General features: G+C 46.3%; 6 protein-coding genes and 2 non-coding genes across 9 annotated transcripts; 7 read left to right on the top strand and 1 right to left on the bottom strand.

Moving 5' to 3' along the window:
- Positions 1-526: 526 nt before the first annotated feature.
- LOC6544818 (protein obstructor-E) lies at positions 527-1,898 on the top strand. The gene is made up of 4 exons (XM_026976710.1): positions 527-592; positions 655-891; positions 979-1,463; positions 1,598-1,898. Coding segments are annotated over exons 1-4 (948 nt in total). The 5' UTR covers positions 527-591; the 3' UTR covers positions 1,823-1,898.
- Positions 1,899-2,404: 506 nt separating this feature from the next.
- On the top strand, positions 2,405-8,732 carry LOC6544815 (GATA zinc finger domain-containing protein 10). The gene is made up of 3 exons (XM_001972617.3): positions 2,405-2,784; positions 6,603-7,309; positions 7,409-8,732. The coding sequence occupies exons 2-3, from the start codon at positions 6,633-6,635 to the stop codon at positions 8,181-8,183; spliced, it is 1,452 nt and encodes a 483-aa protein (XP_001972653.1). The 5' UTR covers positions 2,405-2,784; positions 6,603-6,632; the 3' UTR covers positions 8,184-8,732.
- Trnav-aac lies at positions 3,787-3,859 on the top strand. Its single transcript has one exon. It is a non-coding gene; the product is annotated as a tRNA-Val (tRNA).
- Positions 4,333-4,405, bottom strand: Trnav-aac. The gene has a single exon. It is a non-coding gene; the product is annotated as a tRNA-Val (tRNA).
- Positions 8,733-9,543: 811 nt separating the features above from the next.
- On the top strand, positions 9,544-10,473 carry LOC6544814 (tetratricopeptide repeat protein 36 homolog). The gene is made up of 3 exons (XM_001972616.3): positions 9,544-9,886; positions 9,941-10,116; positions 10,172-10,473. The coding sequence occupies exons 1-3, from the start codon at positions 9,577-9,579 to the stop codon at positions 10,241-10,243; spliced, it is 558 nt and encodes a 185-aa protein (XP_001972652.1). The 5' UTR covers positions 9,544-9,576; the 3' UTR covers positions 10,244-10,473.
- A 137-nt stretch (positions 10,474-10,610) lies between these two features.
- Positions 10,611-11,710, top strand: LOC6544937. The gene has a single exon (XM_001972615.3). The coding sequence runs from the start codon at positions 10,697-10,699 to the stop codon at positions 11,708-11,710; it is 1,014 nt and encodes a 337-aa protein (XP_001972651.1). The 5' UTR covers positions 10,611-10,696.
- A 415-nt stretch (positions 11,711-12,125) lies between these two features.
- LOC6544936 (chitin-binding domain protein cbd-1) lies at positions 12,126-12,734 on the top strand. The gene has a single exon (XM_001972614.3). The coding sequence runs from the start codon at positions 12,126-12,128 to the stop codon at positions 12,732-12,734; it is 609 nt and encodes a 202-aa protein (XP_001972650.1).
- Positions 12,735-13,791: 1,057 nt separating this feature from the next.
- Positions 13,792-19,857, top strand: LOC6544935 (protein bric-a-brac 2). 2 transcript variants are annotated; one of them, XM_001972613.3, is made up of 5 exons: positions 13,792-13,850; positions 16,092-16,236; positions 16,803-17,126; positions 17,333-18,387; positions 18,486-19,856. In XM_001972613.3, the coding sequence occupies exons 2-5, from the start codon at positions 16,123-16,125 to the stop codon at positions 18,937-18,939; spliced, it is 1,947 nt and encodes a 648-aa protein (XP_001972649.1). In that variant the 5' UTR covers positions 13,792-13,850; positions 16,092-16,122; the 3' UTR covers positions 18,940-19,856. The 2 variants fall into 2 exon arrangements, with proteins under 2 accessions (XP_001972649.1, XP_026832510.1); XM_026976709.1 differs by lacking the exon at positions 13,792-13,850 and having other exon boundaries at positions 18,486-19,857.
- Positions 19,858-19,984: the final 127 nt, after the last annotated feature.

The raw sequence follows: 19,984 nt of genomic DNA, 5'->3' as shown, positions 1-19,984 counted from the left end.
CACGGATCGCCCAAGATCCGATGTAATTGTTACAAGTGTTCGGTGTACTTGGATATTAGGCACCATATTTTGAAGATCAAGAAATTATTGAGCATTCAAGTTGTAGTTGTAGTTTTAGCATAACATATATTTTGAAATTTTAATTGCATTTTGTTCACAGAAAGGAAATGATCCCAGTTCATCCAAATGGAATGTATTATTCTATAAAGAGTTAATATTTTGCAATATTTTAATCGCAATTGCGCAGTAATACATTTAGTGTGTTTTAACTCATGCACTCAAGTGATAAAAAAGTAAACGTGAAGGGAAATTAAAACACATCATCGATATCCACGGGTTCTGAGAACCAGCCTATTTAAAGCAGTTCGAATACGCTTACTATCGCGATGTTTGCTGGTGACAAATTGAAAGTCGAAATGTTTGCAGAAATAATGGCGTAGTTTTCCTATAGAGGAGTCGTGTGCCGAAATAACCGGGTTGATAAGTGGGAGCTGGCAAAAACTCATTAGACCGCAAAGGAGAGTTGATATAAAGTCAATATTTTCTGCGCTGAAAGCGAACAGTTGTGGTAGACAGTTCAAACTATCCAGGAGTAAGTTGCTCAGATGCGGGATTCCCTGTAATGCATTACCTAATAATCCGGAATTTCCTAAGTGAAGTGGCTATTAAGTGGGCCTTTACTATTGATCATTTTGATGGTTCACCAGAACCAGGCCGACGAAGATCTGGTAGTGGCCCCTGGCCCAGACGACGATGGTGAGGGCTTGAATGTCCAGGACAAGGATATGTACGATATGTACAGCAACACCCAGATAAATGTCTGCGACAATGTGGCGGATGGAGTTTATTTGCCCTATGTTGGAAATTGCACCAAATATATCGAGTGCGAAAGTGAGTTACATACATTACATTGTTCTGGCATTATTTTTGATCCATTATAAGTTAGTTCGTAAACTAAACATGAAGTGCTCTTTTAAGACAACTCAATTAAGGAGGTAGGCAGCTGCTTGGATTTGGCAAAGGATAATCCATTGATTTGCGATCCAACCAAGCCATGTGAGCTAGGGTACGATCCTGTCCTCCAGGTGTGCACCTACATGGAGAAGGTACAGTGCCTGCCCACCTGTGAGACGGACCGATTGAGCAGCTTCTGCTACGACAACACCTGCACCAAGTACGTGCTCTGCTACTACGGAAAACCTGTGCTACGCCAATGCCACGATGGACTCCAGTACAACAACGAGACGGATCGCTGTGACTTCCCCGAGTATGTGGACTGTGTGGCCAACGACTGTTCCGCCAACTTCCAGCCGGAGGACATCATCTACCTGGGCAGCAAGGCCTCCTGCAGCAAGTACTTCGTCTGCTCCAACGGCCATCCGTGGGAACAGCAGTGTGCTCCTGGCTTGGCCTACAATCCCAGCTGCAAGTGCTGCGACTTTGCCAAGAATGTCAACTGTACGGTGAGTAGCCTTGATTTTGCACTATCTTATTAAAATATTTTCAAATTGATCGCTTTGGAGTCAGGAAGGAAGCTGCTCCTGGACTGTGTTATCAAACAAAATCGTTTTCATTATTTATAACTTAATATTTCCAGATTAATGCTGCAGCCAGGAATATTCTGCCATATTCCCGAACCCCTTTGCGTCGTGCCGACATTAAGTGTCCCCTAATGGGAACTCACTTTTTCCCACACAAATCTCGCCGAGATGCATACTATTACTGCGTCGAGGGACGCGGAGTCACACTGGACTGCACTCCGGGTCTTTACTACGATTCCAAAGTGGAGGAGTGCCGCATGCCGCTCTTCGTTGGCGTCTAACTGAGTTTTGCAAAATAAAATACATCCGATTGCCGCCTTGCTTCTTATTTTCGATTAAATTCAACACTCAAATGCTCGCTCCTAACGTTACAATTTGAATTTGTTAGCCCATTCACAATGGTGTTTTCTGGAGGGCGCATGTGCTGTGCAGCCACTGTGTTTATTTTTCAAAAAAGAGAGAAAGAGTGCTCCACAGAGCACCCCATTCATGCTCTTCCGATGGCGAACGCCAACCACCCGCTCGCCCACCAAGTGGCACGGCCACATATACAGAAAGCAAAAACAAGACGCTGTCTGATGGCAACAAACACAAAAAATGGGGGAAAACCACCCATTGGGGGCGGGCGGTGGAGAGTGAAAGAGCGCTCTGCGAAACTCATGAAAGTGAAAACGAGCGCGACGCTGGCCCAGCTGCATTCACACATTCAGTTGGCTGCGAGTCCTTGCGCCGTTCGAATCGCAGGCGAGTCAGCGGCACCACCCATCGTCCAACACACAAGCTCATAGCACCCACCACCCAACACCACCCACCGCCCACCGCCCACATGCGTCTCGGGCCGCAAGGTTGGCAAAATACAATTATTCGAGCGCGAGTCAGCGGTGGCTGATTTTTTGAATCGAATTGAATTGCATTAAAGTGAATACAAAGTTGCAAGTCGCATGAGTCCTCGTGTGACGACGAGTTTTTCGCAAAAAGGATATTTATTTGCCAAGCCAGCTTGCGTGCGTGTGTGTGTGTCATTTGTGTGTTTGTCGTGTCGGGTCAGTTGAGCGTTCAAGGACTCTGCTGCAGCAACAGCAAAATAGCTTGAAAACCAGTGCCAGAAACAACAATATGTGTGCAATAAATGCGAGAAACGTGACAGCAACGTGCCAATAGGCAAAAGGCATTGAAGAGCTGAAAGGAACACCACGTTTCTGGGCGAACGAGAATCCGTGAAAATATTGCAGATAAAAAGCAGGTAAAAGAGTGATGCACTTGAAAACAACCCACAGCTGCACATTCGCAGACAGATCCGCATGCATTCAGCGCATTGCTCATACGCAGCGTGTACGCCATCAAGGGGGCAGGGGGACTTGGTGCCTCCTATTGCCTTTTGTTGGGACGACTGACAGACAGATAGACAGACAGTCAGACAGAAGGAGCGACGGTCACTCAGTCAGCCACGCGCTAAATCCGGAAAAAGTCACTCGAATGGGAACAAATTTCACTTCCCGCCAACGAAAAGAGCGAACGGCAAAGGTTAATGGCAAAAACAAACCATACGAGTGGGGTAAAATGGCCCAAACGGGGTGTTTAAACAGCGGGGGGACTTGTTTCTGCTTTAAAGATTACGGTTTGCATTTTGTTTTGGCATCTTTGTCCAATGACGCATAGATTTTATCCAACGGAGGTGAGCATACTAAGTGTCTGAAAAAGCTAAGGGAAATCAGAGAGGTTCCTACTTTAAAGCTTACAACTTGCGTTTTGTTTTGTTTTGTTTTGGCATCTTTTCCGAGTGACGCATAAATGTACATTTTAGCGGCTGGAGGTGAGGATAAATGTCTGGCATTTCATTTATGCAATGGTCGCTGTGTTGGGATAGCTCTTTTTCCCACGAATTTCCTCAATAACCGAGGAATTTTGTTTATTAAACATTTCGTTGGCATTTGCCCGGAATTCATTCCAAGCTCTCAATATATTGAAGAATGCTATTTAACCAATTAAATAAAGGCTAATAAGGCGTCCAGTCAAATAAATGTAAGGTTTTAAAATCGCCACAGCACTTTTTCCTGAATTTGGCAACAATAATTATATGTACAATATCCCAAGGGTTTTAAGTCCCTAGCTTATATATTTAATCACCTTTGAATCAACTTTAGATTAGTTTAGATTTCCGCTTTGATTCAATTTACTGGCACTTTGCCCAACCTAAGGTCTCCTGTGAGTCACAAGAGTCTCTTTGGACGCACTCAGCTCAACTGTTTCCGTGGTGTAGCGGTTATCACATCTGCCTAACACGCAGAAGGCCCCCGGTTCGATCCCGGGCGGAAACATGTTAAATACTTTTTTTATTTTTTCTATATGTATTTAATATACTTATATTTTTACTAAATCATCCGGCACATGTAAAAATATGAATGTTTGTCAATAAAACTGCAGTAGCAATATGCCATATACGAGTACCATGGCAGCCTGCATGAGGGCAGATGTACTTGGTTGATACCAAATATTTGAGTAAAAGGATTCATTTGTACACATTTTTTTTAATATATATTTCTTAGGAATAAATCCAACAACCTAATGTGTGTGAAGTAGGTAATAAGTTGCTATTGCTTTACGTCTTTCTATTTGTGCTACAATAATTTCTAAAGAAATTATCTTGCCAAAGAACTAGAAAGGGGTTCAAAATGTCTATGCATTTCAACTAAAACTCAAATACCTTATTGCACTTATATAATAGTGAAATTTAGTAATAGAATTTCTTCAAGAAGTAAAATTAAATTTAAAATACAAAAAATTAATCACCTGTTTCCGCCCGGGATCGAACCGGGGGCCTTCTGCGTGTTAGGCAGATGTGATAACCGCTACACCACGGAAACAGTTGAAACAAGCGCGGCAAAGAGGCCAACTTCAGTGACCTGAACTGCCAAAGGGTCAAAAATAAAACAGGTTGCGTGAATAAAATCGGATTGTTATTATTGTATCTATTTAAGTGATTTTTATGGGGAGCGTTTGAAGGAGGCCAATGATCGGGCAGTTTGCCATTGTTGATGGTATTCAAGCTCAGCGAGGGGGAAAGAGCGAGGCTGATAATAGAATTATTATAAGGTGGCTGTTGAGATAGTGATACATATATGGTGATTTGTTAAAGGTAATTGAATGGGCGTTCTTCGGGGGCAGATTCACTTTCATTTTTTATGCTGGTAGACCAGAAATTGCTTTTATGATTATCTGGCAAGGGCAATACCTCGCTGGGCAATGTCAATGCCCGACCGGGATCCATCTAGTTCCGCACAAATCTTGACCAGCACGAGGCAAATCGAGCTGAACTCTGCCCCGAATGGCAAGCAAACTAAATGGTTGTAATCAGGGTGGCAGGAGCACAAAGCATTGAACCCTCGGGCGGAAAGTGGGAATGGAAATGGTGGTGGCCAAACACAAACCGAAATCCGAGTGGCGCCAGCCGAGAAATGGAAACGAAATGAACCTATCAAAAGGTTGTCAAAATGTCTCTTTTAAATATGTTTATTTTATTGTCCTCGCCCGTGCTCGAGTATTTATTTATTCGCACTCAGCTCTCCATGGCATTGCGTTGTGTAATTCTGCTCTCGAAGATGTTGACAGGCATTGAACTTTGAACCTAGCTGCCAAGTGGAACAGGAAAGTTCCCGAAATAAAAGTTATTTTATTTTGCGGTTGACTTTTATGGCTTGTGGTCACAGTGCTAGATGCTCGATGCTCGGTGCTCGGTGCTCGGTGCGTATGTGTACTGGATTGTTTACGCGACACGGCAAATTGTCTGTGGGATAATTTAAAAAATTCATTATTTTTCCCGCCGTCATCGTTGATTGGCTAACACCACAGAGACCACACACAAAAAGCCAGTCCAGAGGGACAGTTCAACGAACAGCTAAGCGAGTTAAGAACCAATAATGCAAACACCAGGCACAATGGAATCGGGGACTTCGTTCTTTACCAAAACACTTTCAAGAGCAGAGGAAAGTACGTGTCATAATTCATAGCGTCATAGTTCATGAACCCTGAGCCTGTCAGCTTTGCTTTTCTGGCAACAAAGGTGTCCTTAAATCAAGGGGTCGCTTAGGAGAATATTTTAATTAACTTATTTTCGATCAGAGGCTTACAACTTCTACAACCCTCTGCAGCTAAGTGCATGTAAATAATTGAATCAAAAACTGTAAAATAAACAACTAGAACCCCATTTTCTTGAACCCCACTGCCGACTCGCCATGTCCTTTCCAAACACCCCACATCCACATCCACACCAAAACCTGTCTGTGCGTTTTGGCGCGCTGGGGTCCTTGTGGCCGTGTTGGTGTTTGGGATGTTTGGATGCGGCTGGGTGCCAATGACACGGGAAGTGAAAGCGTTCAATGAATGTTTTATTTTTCGGGCGGGTTCCTTGACCAGGCGATGGCAGTCAACGGCAACCTTTGTTCCTTGTTGCACCTTCGAACAGGGAAGTACAAAGAGGAAATGCCAAAGCAGCTCCTGGCAGGGGTTTCCTCGCGGGTGAGAGGCAGCCTCGTGAAATGGGATGCGCACGTTTCCTGTTTTAGCTTTTTGCAAGAGCAATAAAGGAACCGAGGCCGGGACCGAGACCGAGACCGAGTCCGGGAACGTGGAGTGACTCCCTTCCGTCTGGCAGACACAAAGCCAAATGAGTCAGATGCGCTTTGTCTAGTCGAGGATTCTACCCCATACTAAACTCACCGCTTGAACTCCGAATAAGTTTGCAGCTCTTAATGCCGACTGTCTGTCTGTCTGCACTCTAAAAATGCGTACGCTAGATTTGTTGAAACGAAACAATGCTCTTTAAGCATGAGAAGTCCTTTTTGTCCTTAAAATTAAAATCATTTATTAGTGAAGCTTTAGAAGCGCAGCTTAGCCAGCTAGATGTCCACAATATTGGTAGCTTTAAAGGACATACATTAAAAAGTATTCTAAGCTACTTGTCATAATTTGAATATTTGAACAATAACTTTAGTACAGTATTGCACATGTTATTTGGCCACTATATGAACATCGATTTTCAGTAGCATTTTCCGTTTCTTTCAGTTCACGCAACTTGCATTTCCCGTCGTCGCAATGCATTTCTGGATTGACAAGCGATCACAGCAGTGCGGATTTGGGCGGTCCCGCGTGGCGGCCTCCTTGTCGCACGCTGGCAGCGGTCTCAGCTACGGTCATCCGCCACGAAGGACCAAGTCCACCAGCTGCAGCAACAGCACCGGCCAGTCAATGCCTCCGGTGCATCGATCTCTGCCGCAGACGCCGTACGACATGCACCAGCCCGGCACAAGTCGCCAGTCGCAATCGCAGTCGCAGTCATCATATGGCAACAACAACTCCCTGCACGCCCAGCAGCAGCAACATTCCAGCAGCGGTGGCACCAGCAACAACAATAACTTGACTGCCGCCGGCACAACAACAACTGCCAGCAACAATAACCACGCCAGCGGAATAGCCTCCTCGGCAGCAGTCCTCACCGGAAGTGGAACCATCGTTCCGCTGGTGGCACGAGGATCGCACTACAATCACCACGGCAGCACGCGCTATCAGCCAAGGACGCAGCAGCAGCTGTTGCACCAGCACCAGCAGCAGCCACACCAGCATCAACAGCAGCAGCATCAACATCAGCAGCAGCAGCACTACAGCTATCACCATCCGCAGTTCGGCAACATGGCTGTGCCCATGAGGCACTACGATGCACATCAGCAGCAGCAGCAGCAGCAACAGCAGCAGTACTCGGGCAATGTCTATGCGTGAGTAGCTCGGGTTTGAGGTGTAGCACCTCACAGCTGCACGGGTGCTACCCTCAAGAAAGGATTATCCAGTCTAACTATTGAACCACCTTATTCCAGTGATGATGCCTACAGCGCCTACCACCACACAGCCCATCACCAGCACAGCAGCAACCACTCGACCAGCGGCAGCAACAACCAGCGACAAGCGACCGCCTACGCCACGCCCCGTCGCCACAATTCCAGCAACAATATGCGGCACTCGACGCCAGCAGCAGCAACGGCAGCAGCATCAAGCGCAGAGGCAGCAAGTGTCGCCAGTCCAGCGGCAGCAGTTGCTGCTGCACCTGCCACAATGCACAGCAACCAGCTGCAGCAGCACCATCATGCATTGCTGCAGCACGCGGACTCGCAACTGCTGCCCAGCCATTTGAAGTGCGGCATGTGCGCCTCGCTGGTGCTGGCCTCCGTTTTTGTGGCAGGAACAAAGTTCTACTTCGGCCACCAGGGCACTGGGCTGGAGGTGCTGATCTTCTGCGCCTTCTCGGCCTTCTTCTTGGCCGCCTGCCTGATCAGCCTGTGCCGCATCCCGAAAGGCCTCTTCTCGAGTTCCAGTCGCTCCAATGGCCGAGCAGCGGTGTGCCACAGTCGTGGTGTCAACTCCGCGTTGGGCGGATCCGGAGCGGCGCAGTCCGCCGGCTGCCTGCTGGAGATGAGCGAGGGTCGGTATCTGGAGGAGCGACAGGTGACAACAGTGGGCGGGACGGCGGCTACGGCCGGTCCGCCACCCTACCATATAGCCATACTGCTGCCGGAACAGACGCCGGCGACAATGGGCAAACAACTTCCGTTGGATGAGTCTCCGCCGCCGTCGTACGACAAGATTCTCGTATAGGCTGTCGAGGAATTGAGTCTCAGTTGAAGTTCGCGAACCCTGATCCTTGACAACCCCTTAATGCACAAAATGCCAAGTACTTTTGCTCAGTATTTTTCTAAACAACTATATCACAGTTTATATGAACATTTACACGGCATAGATATACATTAATATAATATATATATCAAATAAACAAACATATACGCATACACGAATACTAACTTTTAAGCTCTGAACAATATTTTTACACTTTCTATGACCCGTACTTGTACCCAAAACTCTTCCACACCAGACCCAAACATGTCATATTCTACTGTCATTTTTGTTCTGTGATATGCTCAAGAGATCAAGAAATCATAAGCTATAGCGACCGCGAGATAGAAGTATGTTAAACCATTAGCTACCGAACACTACAAGCCAATGCAACGAGAAAAGATGTAGAAATAGCTGATACAGTCATTTAAGAATTCAAGCAGCAGTATTAGTAGCCAGTTAAGTAATAAATAACCAATCAAAGGCCCAGTCCTCTTACAAAATACGAAAGAGAGTGCAATATATTAAGTAAAATATGACATATATTAAATAAAATATCGTAAATGTAATTTCATGTTGTATTATTCTACCAACCATTCACGGTACATGAGAATAAGCCTCGTCGTGCGATAACAAGATATAAAGCTGGAACTTTTCTAAACACCTCGAGGTCATTGTAAATACTAATTTGAGGGCAGTTTGAAATATTTACTTTACCATACCTCTAAATGTTTCCGGCGCAATTCTCTAAAAATCTGCATTCAAATTTAGAAATTTATTTTGTTTGTAATTTTTTTGTAATTTTTTGATGTTATGATGTTGTAGAAATTCAAAAAATGTTCAAAGATTGAAGTTCTAATGTCCATAACTCAACTTATCTTAATCCGATTTCGAAGTGGCATACCTCTAAATGTTTCCGGCGCAATTCTCTAAAAATCTGCATTCAAATTTAGAAATTTATTTTTTTTTTAATTTTTGTTTAATATTTTGAGGTTATGTTTTAGAAATTCAAAAAATTAAGAAATGTCCCAAGGCTTAAGTTCTAAACTCCATAACTCATCATATCTAAATCGGATTTTGAAGTGGCATGCCTCTAAATGTTTCTTGTCATTGACGTTTTATTGCATATTTAGGAAATTAATTGAAATAAAACACAATTCAAAATTTTATTTAAATCAACCAAGAAACTATTCTTGAAGACTTAATCGTTCTGACTTTGAGAGGCATTGAGTAGCAGATATTCCAAGTTGATAAACACCTTGTTTTCCCTCGCTGACTGAACAGGTTGGGCGGCATCATTTGCATTTCGTGTAGCCGCAACTATTTTGTATTTTTCAGCTCAGTTGGATCGAACTAATAAAGTAAACAACATCGTATCATGCCTAAGGCCAATCTAAAGTTAAGTCCCCATGATCAGCAGGTGCTCGATTCCATTTTCAATCCCCTCGAGCTCAGCAGCCTACAGACAAATTACTTAATTCCCGCCGAATCCGACCTCAAGGATGTGGAGCCAGACACCCAAGCTATCAAAGCTTCCCGGGAACTGGAGCTAAGGGGCATTGCCTTATCCGAAAGTGGGGAGCTTGATGAAGCCCTGGAGCTGTTTGAACAGTCACTAAATCTGGCCCAGAGGTCTTCTGTTCTAAATAATAGGGCACAAACTTTACGCCTAGCCAAACGCGATGAGGGTAAGTAAAATAATGTAAGCGATTATGATTTTACAAAGATATTCCTGTTCATAGAGGCCCTTGATGACCTAAACAGAGCCCTAGAACTGGCCAATGATCAGCAGACCCGCACCAAGTGCCACGCCCACTGCCAGCGAGGAGTCCTTTATCGTAAACTGGATAATTTGGAGGCGGCTCGTGCCGACTTCGAAGCTGCAGCGCAGTTGGGCAGTAAATTCGCAAGGGAACAGGTTATGTAGATACTAATTACCGGAAAAATTTAATCTAATACGGATCTCTTTGCAGCTGGTGGAAATAAATCCCTTTGCAGCGCTCTGCAATCAAATGCTTCGCCAGGCATTTGATCAGCTCAAATAGCATGTTGTGCAGTAGAATTTTTGTGAGATGATGTGTTACTGGAATATGAATAATTATTAATGTGAAATGTGCAAACAAATTTAAGCCTTTGCGTTAAACATCAAATTATTGCACTACTTATTGAAGCGATTTTGATTCGCTACTGAGATAATATAATAGAGACACTAAAAATCTATATGCACGTTCTCAGCTAATATTAAAACCTCTTCGATCTGAATCATTAAATCAAACCTTTGTCTTGTTTTTTTTTTTTAATTTTCAATGTTTGGTTGGCATGTAAGGAATTCTATTCGTGAAATAGATCAGATCCTGTTTGCCTAAAGCTTCATTGATTTATAATATAGAGCACCATTTTTCAGTATACTTTTGTAGCTCCCGAAACAATAGCCCACGTTCTTTGTTTTTATATTTGTTCTTTTTTTTCATTACTTGTTTAGATCGATTCTCGTGGCCATGAAACGGGCCTCGATGGGCACATCGCGCAACTTTCTCCGCGAGAACCGGATGATGGTGAGCCAGGCGTCTCCAAGCTACCAGATGCCCACCGCCGCCTCAATGGCCAGATGCTGCGGCCCAGTGAGGTTTCTTTTGGCCGCCACTCAGCGGGGTTTGAGTGGCGGAACAGCGGCTAAAGTTGTTCCCAGTCAACGGAAGCTATCCGAGAAGCAGATCCAAACAGAGGACATCAGCGATGAGCGGTTTCTCAATGCCGCCCTGCTCAAGTGCTCGGATAAGACCCAACCCCACTTGCAGTCCCGTAGCGAGGGCGATGATCCAGCGGAAGGCGGAGGAGAACAGTTTCGGGATGACAGACTACGGCTGCGACGCACTGCGTCCAATTTTGAGCTGGGCAAAATGCCGGAACAACGCGATGGCTATCAGCCGGGGCAGTACATAATGCACCGGCCGTTAGCTAACGCGTTCGGCATTTTGCCCGGCGGTTTGAATTACCTGGACAACTGTTTCTCTTCCAACCGAAAACAGGATGATGAGGCATCTCTCCGTTCGCATTCCGTCAAGACGAGTTCTCCAAGAGTACGCCAAATGGACATTCCTGAGGTGGTGGATGTGAACCCGGAGGATGTCTTAAGTGTGCACTCGCAGGAGTCCTGTGCAGATCTTTCTGTTTTAGATGTGCAGCGCAAGGAAGCTGAGGTCCAACCACAGGAGAACTCCCAGACGGAGTCAGGTGAGGAGTCCCAGCCCATCCTGCTTACCAGTGAGCAGAGAATGCTCCTCATGGATGCCGCCCGTAAGCGGCAAAACCAATTGATTGCCGAATACAACCGCTTGCCGCTTTCCATGGGCACATTGCGAGTCCGGAATCTCAAGAGACAACTGGAGCAGCAATTGGATGTGCTGGACTACGACCTCAGCAGGCTATCGCTGGCGAACGTGTATTTGAAGCAAGAGTCACAATTTGGAACAGTCGCCTATCAAAAATTGTCAACAAAAATAAATGCTTAGCTTAAATCAATATTTCTGTGCCTGAATATTATAGGTAGAAGATTTTCCATCAACGCACTTAAAAAGGCGATAAAGAGCATTCTTAATATGTTAAGGTATTATTCGTATTTCAATTTCTTGAACTATTTAGCTAAATATGGTAAATCACAAGTGAAAGGTGCTGCTTTTGGAAAGAGTATAAAAACGCTGTCAAATGCCTAAAAGTATTTACTTTGATAATGCTTTATCATAGCAGAATCATTGGACGCCCTTGACATAATTATGGGTAGAAAGATACAAATTGGCAACATGTTATTTGTGAAGATATCAACTACAATTTAACGATAAGAGTTTCGCAGTCAAGCTCGAAAAATTGGCATAAAAGGCGAACGCAAACCACATCTCTATCAATAAAGTGAACCAGCTGAATACCACCATGTCATTTGAAGTATCTTGGCTCAGTCTGCTGATCCTGACAGGATACCTAGCTTCAACCAAAGCCGAAACGTTCCCGCAGTGCGCCAATGCTCCATTGGATACCTTTGTCATGGCCATCGAAGATTGCGCTTCATACATCTATTGCAATGGAGAGGACTCCTTCCGAGACAGCTGCCCCGAGTCCACCTACTTCGACGACCGCACCCAAGAGTGTGCCTTTGATGACGAGGGTGTGTGCCTCAGGAACCCGGATCTAGTCCTGCCCGAGGAGCAAACTACTGCCGTTTCAACACCGGCTTCTGAATACGCCTCTACGGGATCTGCGGATTCCTCCACTTCAGCTGCAGATCCTGCAACACCTTCTGCAGAATCGGTGACTACGCCACTGCCGACATCTCCTAAGCCATCCTCTCCAGCTCTGGAAAGGCCGCACTGCGACGCATCCGGCGATGGTGACCATCCTCATCCCCAGCGGTGCGAGTACTACTACAGATGCCTCAGCGGTTATCTGACCATTGTGAGGTGTCCTTACAAGCATGGCTGGGACCTTCCCACAAAGCAATGCAGGCCGATCGGCGAGGCTCATTGCTTTAGTTACCGCCACTAGATTTATCTTTACAGATACCACTTTCAGTTACCTCTTCCTCTAGTTTATTGTTCAAACATTTATATATGTACTCAAGATGATGCTTTAGTTTTGAAGATGATCAAAGTAAATGAATAATTTCCTACATACATTTTGTTTTTGTTCCCGAAGTGTGTACTTTAATTACATGTGCATTTCTATGGTCAGTCAACTTGATATAGCTTAGTGGTACTTTGACATTTAACGTCGTTTTGTGTAAGGAATAATCCTCGAGTGAAGGGCTCATATTAGAGCACATTGGACTATTTAGAGCCTCCAAGCTACGCGGCTGCTAACCCAAATCGAGGTGCGCACAGATGACAATAATAAATAAGTATTTGTGGCATTTTAATGAATTGAAAAGTGCATAACGAAGGTGCTGGGTGCCCGATGGCCAACGGCGTCTCCATCTGGCGGTTCCATTTGTATTTGTCAGGCATAATTCACCAATCCGACGCGCAGGTATATGAATTTATTTTCGGCGGGCAATTTTCGAACGGCGGCAACTGCTGTCGCCGCTTCCACATTTTATTAGAAATTAATAATGCACATGATCCCGCAGCAGCAACCGCAGCAAATTCCTTCGCCTGTCGGCCAGTCGTGTCAATTGTGTCTAGAGGCGGAGTGGTCGCAGTTCCTGATTATGATGATGATGCCCTCATGATGATTTGCCACTGGCAAATGTTTTGATTAACTAACTGCGGGGCAGCCAATTAATTTTTGGCCAAGAGGCTGCACTGATCGCGAGTACAAAACCGCTGAGATTTCTCTTTGCTGCGCCGAGGCGGCCTGCTCATTAATTAAAGAACATGGAATCGGGCGACAAACGGATCTGCCCGACATGCTGAGAGCCAAATTCGAATCCGCTAAACAAATGGCAACAGCAGCAGCAGCAACAACATTTGGGCCAACAGCAACACCAACAGTAGCAGCAGCAGCAGCAGCAGCAGCAACAACAGCAAAAACAGCAACACGAGATAGAGGAAAATTGTCAAGAGATGGACATTCGAAAAATAGAAAATCTCCAACTAAACCGAAAGAATTGAAACATTTTCGGATTTTTTCATTTCAGATGCGAGCAGCAAACGGTTAACAAAGGTGCACGCTTGTCCCGTCGCGAAAATCGCGAAAGGGAAAATTCGTAACGGACGCGGGGAAAATGGCATTAGCAAAATATGTGTGAAAAGCAGCAAATAAAACAAAACAAGAATGTGAAGGACTCCTCTAACGAGTAGCCAGTGCGAAATCATAGAACCGAGTGATTAACTTATTTAAGTAAATTGTGTAATGTCGTTGAGAGATCAAAGGGGGATCTTCAATCTGAAAGATAGATAAATAACTGCGTGTCATAAAAGCACTACATAAAACACGAGTTGAGGCGAAATATAAAATTTGAAGATCGCCACGAGCATCCCATTAGCATAAAAGAAGTCGATCTAAGATCTTCAGCTATAAGGGTTAGCCATAGACTCTATTATTAGACTTCCCCAGGGGCAGATAGGCTGGGCCACTGGATTATGCGTGATTCACAGCCACATATAGACCGCTGATCGTGCGAATTCTATATTGAAATTCAAAAACCACTCGGAAAAAACAGCGTTGACATCAAATTTATGTGCGCCACATTTCATGGAACAAATGAAAGTTAAACAACAATAACATAGCCACCGCAGCGAAGGCTTAAGCAAGATTTTATTTTCCATCCACCTCCCAATCAGCATTCTCAACGCGGCGTATGAGTGATTATGTGTAAAATATTACGCATCAACGGAATAGCTTCGAAGTGAACCAAAAGCAAAGCCAAAGCCAAAGCCAAATCCCAATCCAAATCGAAATGAAAACGATTGCGAGGTGCTTTGGAATGAATTGCCATGGATGACAAAAGGCAGGCACTTGGACAACAAATCAAAATAGACAGCATGGGGAGAGCGTTTAGCACAGATCTTTATTTTTTGGATGGCTATTTAAAACAACAGCCAGAGGACGGAGCAGGAGAAGGAGGTGGCGAGCTGAAAGGCTGAAAAACTAATTTCGGAAAATCAAGTAAAAACTGAGCGAAATACCAAAGAGTTACGGAAAAGAAGGCTGCCTGACTGTCACGACAACACTTTCTTGTGTGAACGAGCGCCAAAAAGGCCGCGCCTCGCCTCCTCCGACCCTCCATCTCGTGTCCCCATCCACCATCCACCAATCCCCATGCCCATCCCCAATCCCCATCCCTCAATCCCATAGCCAGGCATCCATTGTACCCCATCAGGCAAGGCAAGGCACGGCAAGGCAACCTCCACCATCCATCGTCTCTCAATAGAGAAATGCTTAGATGCGATTCTCAGTCCCATGTGCACACATAATGGAATGAAGAAAATTCCGTCGTCCAACAATTGCACGCTGGGCTAGCTAAAGTGCAAAGAAAACCAAAAGACTCGGACTTGTCACTTCGCTGCGGATTTGCATTGGTTTTGGGGGGCCTCCAATGGTCGGCAGCTGCAGCAGCAGCAGCAGCAGCAGCATCAGAATCAGCAGCAGCATAGACCGAAAAATCCCCAAAATCCCCCACATACCGACATACCCACCCCAGCTTCCTTGGACTAGCTTCTTATAAATAGCCCTCGGACAAAAGTGTGAACCGCCCGCCCGCCCAGTGCATCACATGCGATCCGAACAATGGAAATTGCCAAATTTATAGTGCACCCAGAAACCCACAGCGGCACTGCGATCAGATCGCCCAGGCCAGGCCAGCCAAGGAAAACTTATTTTATTTAAATAAATTTAGTTTAATTGCCAGCAAAGAACACAAATAACACTGGCCGTGTCTGTGCGTCTCGCTGTATGTGTAGTTTTATTGTAATTCCGATTCGTCAACTGGGCACTCACCGAAACGGCCGAGTAAATCAGTCCGTTGACTTGGTCATCAGAACGGAGGAGCGCACGGACCACAATCCGGATACCTTGGAGGAGCAGGCAGCAATCTAAAGATGGATCGGGCTGTCATTAAATCAAATTATGCCGCTTCCCGGTCCCCAATGACAAGCCTCCGCAGCCAGCAAGATAGCGCGTAACGGGGCGTATGAGTAATAAGCCAACTGCTACGACATAATACGTATACGCCTCGTGGTGCAGACGCTCTTCGTCTTCGCGGCCGCGAAGAGCAGCCACGAAAAGTGTGTGTGACAAAACGCTCAATAAATAAACAAACCGAAATGCAAACAAACAAATTATGAGAGACGAAAACAAAGCAGCCAAGTGGGCTGGGGCAAGGCGAATTGAATTTGTTTACCTACCCGACATCGGACATCTTGCACATTCACTAATTGCATTCACCTCCTCCTTCCGTTGCAGCTGGTCCATGTGATCCAAACCCAGATGAATTATGGAACATGTAAATAGCACTAATGCCAGACAACCGCAGCATCATCATTTTGATCAGCAGCTGCAGCACAATGACAGCCAACAGCAGTTCTGCCTGCGATGGCACAACCATCAGGTGAGATCCTCCAGATCTAGACCATTTGAATTTTTATTACGCTTTTTTGTTATTACATTACCTGCTAAGTAAGACCCATTAAAACGGACTGGACATCGTGCAGTGAGGCGAGCAGGCCAAAGCAAAATGTCGCCCCATCTATATATAGGATCCATCTATCCAAACACATCCCCGTATACGTACCGATTCACACATAGTTTTCCGCATTTTCATATAGTGACAATTTTTGTTTTTCGGCCCAAAGGGTGAACTGTGGTGAAAGCGGGGCGGCGGTGAAACTGGCTGTCCAAAATAGCAGAAGAGCCAAATGGACAAAGAGCAGTGAGGAGGGGTCTTGCTGTGTGTGTGTGTCACATAAGTGAACAGATTCGTGCAATTGCCAAAATCCAAAGAATTTCCACAGAGCGTAAATCGAAAACTTGGAAAGCAGCTGCAGCCAACCCCTGTCCCCAGTTTCACCAGAGGCAGAGCATCATGGGGCCCAGGAAATTGTATTTTTATGATCGTGTGACCCACTTGTGAGCACTTTTCACATCCCCATCTCCATCGCCTCTGATCCCTTCCAGACCAGCTTGCTGAGCACCCTGCCCATTCTGCTGGACCAGTCCCATCTGACGGATGTCACCATTTCGGCCGAGGGACGCCAGCTGAGGGCCCATCGCGTGGTTCTGAGTGCCTGCAGCAGCTTTTTTATGGACATCTTCCGCGCACTGGAGGCCAGCAACCACCCAGTCATCATTATACCCGGGGCCAGCTTCGGCGCCATCGTCTCTCTGCTCACCTTCATGTACTCCGGCGAGGTGAATGTATACGAGGAGCAGATTCCGATGCTGCTCAACCTGGCCGAGACACTGGGCATCAAGGGACTGGCCGATGTCCAGAACAACAATGTGAGTACCTCCATATCTAGCTAGCTAGCTTAGCAGTTCATATTGCTTAAAAGTTATTTAAGCCGATTTTCCGAGCATTATGAGAACATCATGAACACAAGCATTTAAGTATAATAATAAAAAAGTTAAGTTTAAGTTATTTAAATAAACTTGTAGTATTTCTGATGCTCATGCGCCTTTCTTGGTGATCTCACAAATCCAAGCAGCTACCAAAAACAGCGCGAAGTGGAGGTGGCACCTACATGGATGCGGCGAACGAGAAGTCCTCTGAGTTTGAGCGTCCCAGCACTCCCTCTCCCACACCCACGCCCACCCTCACGCCCTCCCACACGCCCACTCCAAGCCATGCCCTCCCCCTGCCCCAGCTGCCCAGCGCCGCACTGAACACCCCTCTCCTGGCCAACAAACTGGGCTCGGTGAGCTCCAGTGGAATGGGCACCTCGCCCCTGGAGAATCTCTTCAAGTCGCTGCAGTTCTACCCCAGTCTGCTGCCCCAACCACTCAACTTCTCGCAGACGGCGCTCAACAAGACCTCCGAGCTGTTGGCCAAGTACCAGCAGCAGTGCCAGCTCTACCAGAGCGGACTGCAGGAGGAGCAAGTGGAGACGGATTGCTTTGGCTCCAAGAGGCTGAAGGGCGAGAGTCCGCCCAAGGAGCTCAGGCGGCTGGAGAAGAGCCTGTTAAAGAATCCAAAATTCTCATCGACGACCAACAGCAGCAGCAGCAAGTCGCCGCAGGAATGCTCCATCCCAAATCCCATTGTGGCCACTTCGCCAGTAACTCTCGCTCCGCCGACCATGGCCCACTTTTCACCCCAGTTGCCGGTGGTCAAGTGCTCCTCGGCCAGTTACCCCAGCGCTCTCGGGCAAGGTCAACTCTACAGCAGCAAGCCACCACTTTACAGTGCAGCAGTCACGCCGACTGCCGCCCAGCAGGCGGCGCAGATGCACCACCACCCACAACCAGGGCCCTCGCCCTACATCTCGGCCGAGGATCACGCCAAGCTGCAGCTCCACATCGAGCAGTATCAGCGGGAAGCGGCAGCAGCAGCGGCAGCGGCCGCCGGCGGAATGGCGCTGGTCAGCGCCAAGTCGGAGCCCAATCTGCTCTCGCTGAGCGCCGACCGCGACAAGTCGCTGGCCACCGCACCCATCAAGCCGCCGTCCAACTCGAAGCTCTATGCCACCTGTTTCATCTGCCACAAGCAGCTGAGCAACCAGTACAACCTGCGCGTCCACCTCGAAACCCATCAGAATGTGCGGTAAGTGGACTAGTTTTATTGACTATAAAACAAAAGGAGTCACCTTTGGGACATCAAGTAACGTGGTTCTTATTTTTATTACTTTCTGATGCCACCAGGTATGCCTGCAATGTCTGCTCCCATGTGTCCCGCAGCAAGGATGCCCTGCGCAAGCACGTTAGCTACCGACATCCTGGGGCGCCATCGCCATGTGAAAACGAGGCTCGCCGGAAGAGGGTCTCCAAGCTGGCAGCGACCACTGTGCCCAGTTCTACGCCCATGTCCATGACCGCCAGCCACACGGTTACCAGTGGCGATGTGGGTCCAGCGCCGGCGACCACAATCGGATGTTCGGGTCAGGAGGCAAGGAATCCGTACCTATTCCTGCCCAATCAATTTCAGATGGCGGCTGCTGCAGCAGCCGTAGCTGTGGCCGAATCCTCGCCAGCTTCTGGCCAGCCATCGCTGGACTTGGCCCATGAGGCGCCACCGGGCATTAAAAGTGAGCGGGAGCCGCCCGCGGCGAGCAACGGAGAGGCGACAGGTGTGGAGACATCCACGACAACCATCTGAGGATATTGTTTTTGAATATTTTTGATTTGTTCAACTCACCACACAAACACGCACACAGACACAAGGAGTACGCCCACCCAAGCACACGCATATTGTGGCGCACTAGTGAGTGAGTGGGAAAGGGGCTGACCCCTGACCCCAATTGCAAAATCGGTCAAAAGTTCAATCTCAATGTTTTCGAATAATTCTGAGATGGCAGGCACTCGCAAAAATTGAATCAGCAAGCTTAAATTAACTCAATTAATTCCTTTTGAAAACAGTTGCAAGACCATTCTAATTTTTAATTTCCAAATATTCGCTTATATTGAAAGTTTGTTTAAAATATCTCAAAGTTAAGCTTGGCTTTTCGAAACAAGGGTTGTGATCAATTACGTTCTTCGTACATTTTCCACATTTAACCCAATTGAGTCCACTGAGATTGATCGGACTTTTGGACAATGTCGGGGGTCCAGCCTCCATCGCCCACTCATGAAGTGCCCAACAGGAATATGCCATCTTTTAGTCCCACCGAAACCAACGTCTTAGACCCGGCTGTGATAATTAGCGCAATTCGTTTTTCGTCTTCTGCACACGAGCGCCTTTCTAGCTATCTTAATTTATGTACTTACGTTTAGCACAATTTACGTTTATTTTTCTGAAACTTTAGCAACCTCCGAGGCTCTCAAACTGCAAGTTACAAACACAATCCTTTCGCTTTCACGCTCTCTCACAAGCACACGTCCACACACATTCTAGTAATCTAAGCCAAGTTTTTTATAAATATTGTAATTATACACCAGAACACGCACACACACTTGCACACAAAAAGACAGGGTGAAGACCTACCAAACCAAAAAACACGATTTTCAAAGGAATAAATGTTTAAGAAGCCAAAGAAATTGTGCGTGTTTAGCTGATTCCCGATCGCAACCAAATGGAGCAAAGAAAACGGCGAGCTATGCAAAAACTAGTATATTTCATTTCATAATACAATAATTTATGTACGCTGGCGTACTTTACATATCTCTGTGTTTCCTTTCGTAGTTCGTGGTTGCAGTAGTATAAA

This window comes from Drosophila erecta, unplaced genomic scaffold (genome assembly GCF_003286155.1).
Source record: "Drosophila erecta strain 14021-0224.00,06,07 unplaced genomic scaffold, DereRS2 tig00000021-arrow-pilon, whole genome shotgun sequence".
In the NCBI taxonomy this organism is placed as follows: domain Eukaryota; kingdom Metazoa; phylum Arthropoda; class Insecta; order Diptera; family Drosophilidae; genus Drosophila; species Drosophila erecta.
The sequence above is the reverse complement of the archived record's forward strand: the minus strand, read 5'-3'. Positions and strand labels throughout refer to the sequence as shown.

What these genes read in the sequence shown, in the direction of transcription:
- LOC6544815 (XM_001972617.3), top strand. Translation starts at nt 6,633, where the DNA reads ATGCATTTCTGGATTGACAAGCGATCACAGCAGTGCGGATTTGGGCGG. An exon ending in TACTCGGGCAATGTCTATGC is followed by an intron (nt 7,310 to 7,408) that starts GTGAGTAGCTCG and finishes ACCTTATTCCAG; the next exon opens with TGATGATGCCTACAGCGCCT.
- LOC6544814 (XM_001972616.3), top strand. Translation starts at nt 9,577, where the DNA reads ATGCCTAAGGCCAATCTAAAGTTAAGTCCCCATGATCAGCAGGTGCTC. An exon ending in CCTAGCCAAACGCGATGAGG is followed by an intron (nt 9,887 to 9,940) that starts GTAAGTAAAATA and finishes TCCTGTTCATAG; the next exon opens with AGGCCCTTGATGACCTAAAC. An exon ending in GTAAATTCGCAAGGGAACAG is followed by an intron (nt 10,117 to 10,171) that starts GTTATGTAGATA and finishes ATCTCTTTGCAG; the next exon opens with CTGGTGGAAATAAATCCCTT.
- LOC6544935 (XM_026976709.1), top strand. Translation starts at nt 16,123, where the DNA reads ATGGAACATGTAAATAGCACTAATGCCAGACAACCGCAGCATCATCAT. An exon ending in TGCGATGGCACAACCATCAG is followed by an intron (nt 16,237 to 16,802) that starts GTGAGATCCTCC and finishes GATCCCTTCCAG; the next exon opens with ACCAGCTTGCTGAGCACCCT. An exon ending in GAAACCCATCAGAATGTGCG is followed by an intron (nt 18,388 to 18,485) that starts GTAAGTGGACTA and finishes TGATGCCACCAG; the next exon opens with GTATGCCTGCAATGTCTGCT.
- LOC6544937 (XM_001972615.3), top strand. Translation starts at nt 10,697, where the DNA reads ATGAAACGGGCCTCGATGGGCACATCGCGCAACTTTCTCCGCGAGAAC.
- LOC6544818 (XM_026976710.1), top strand. An exon ending in CAAATATATCGAGTGCGAAA is followed by an intron (nt 892 to 978) that starts GTGAGTTACATA and finishes TGCTCTTTTAAG; the next exon opens with ACAACTCAATTAAGGAGGTA. An exon ending in CCAAGAATGTCAACTGTACG is followed by an intron (nt 1,464 to 1,597) that starts GTGAGTAGCCTT and finishes TAATATTTCCAG; the next exon opens with ATTAATGCTGCAGCCAGGAA.
- LOC6544936 (XM_001972614.3), top strand. Translation starts at nt 12,126, where the DNA reads ATGTCATTTGAAGTATCTTGGCTCAGTCTGCTGATCCTGACAGGATAC.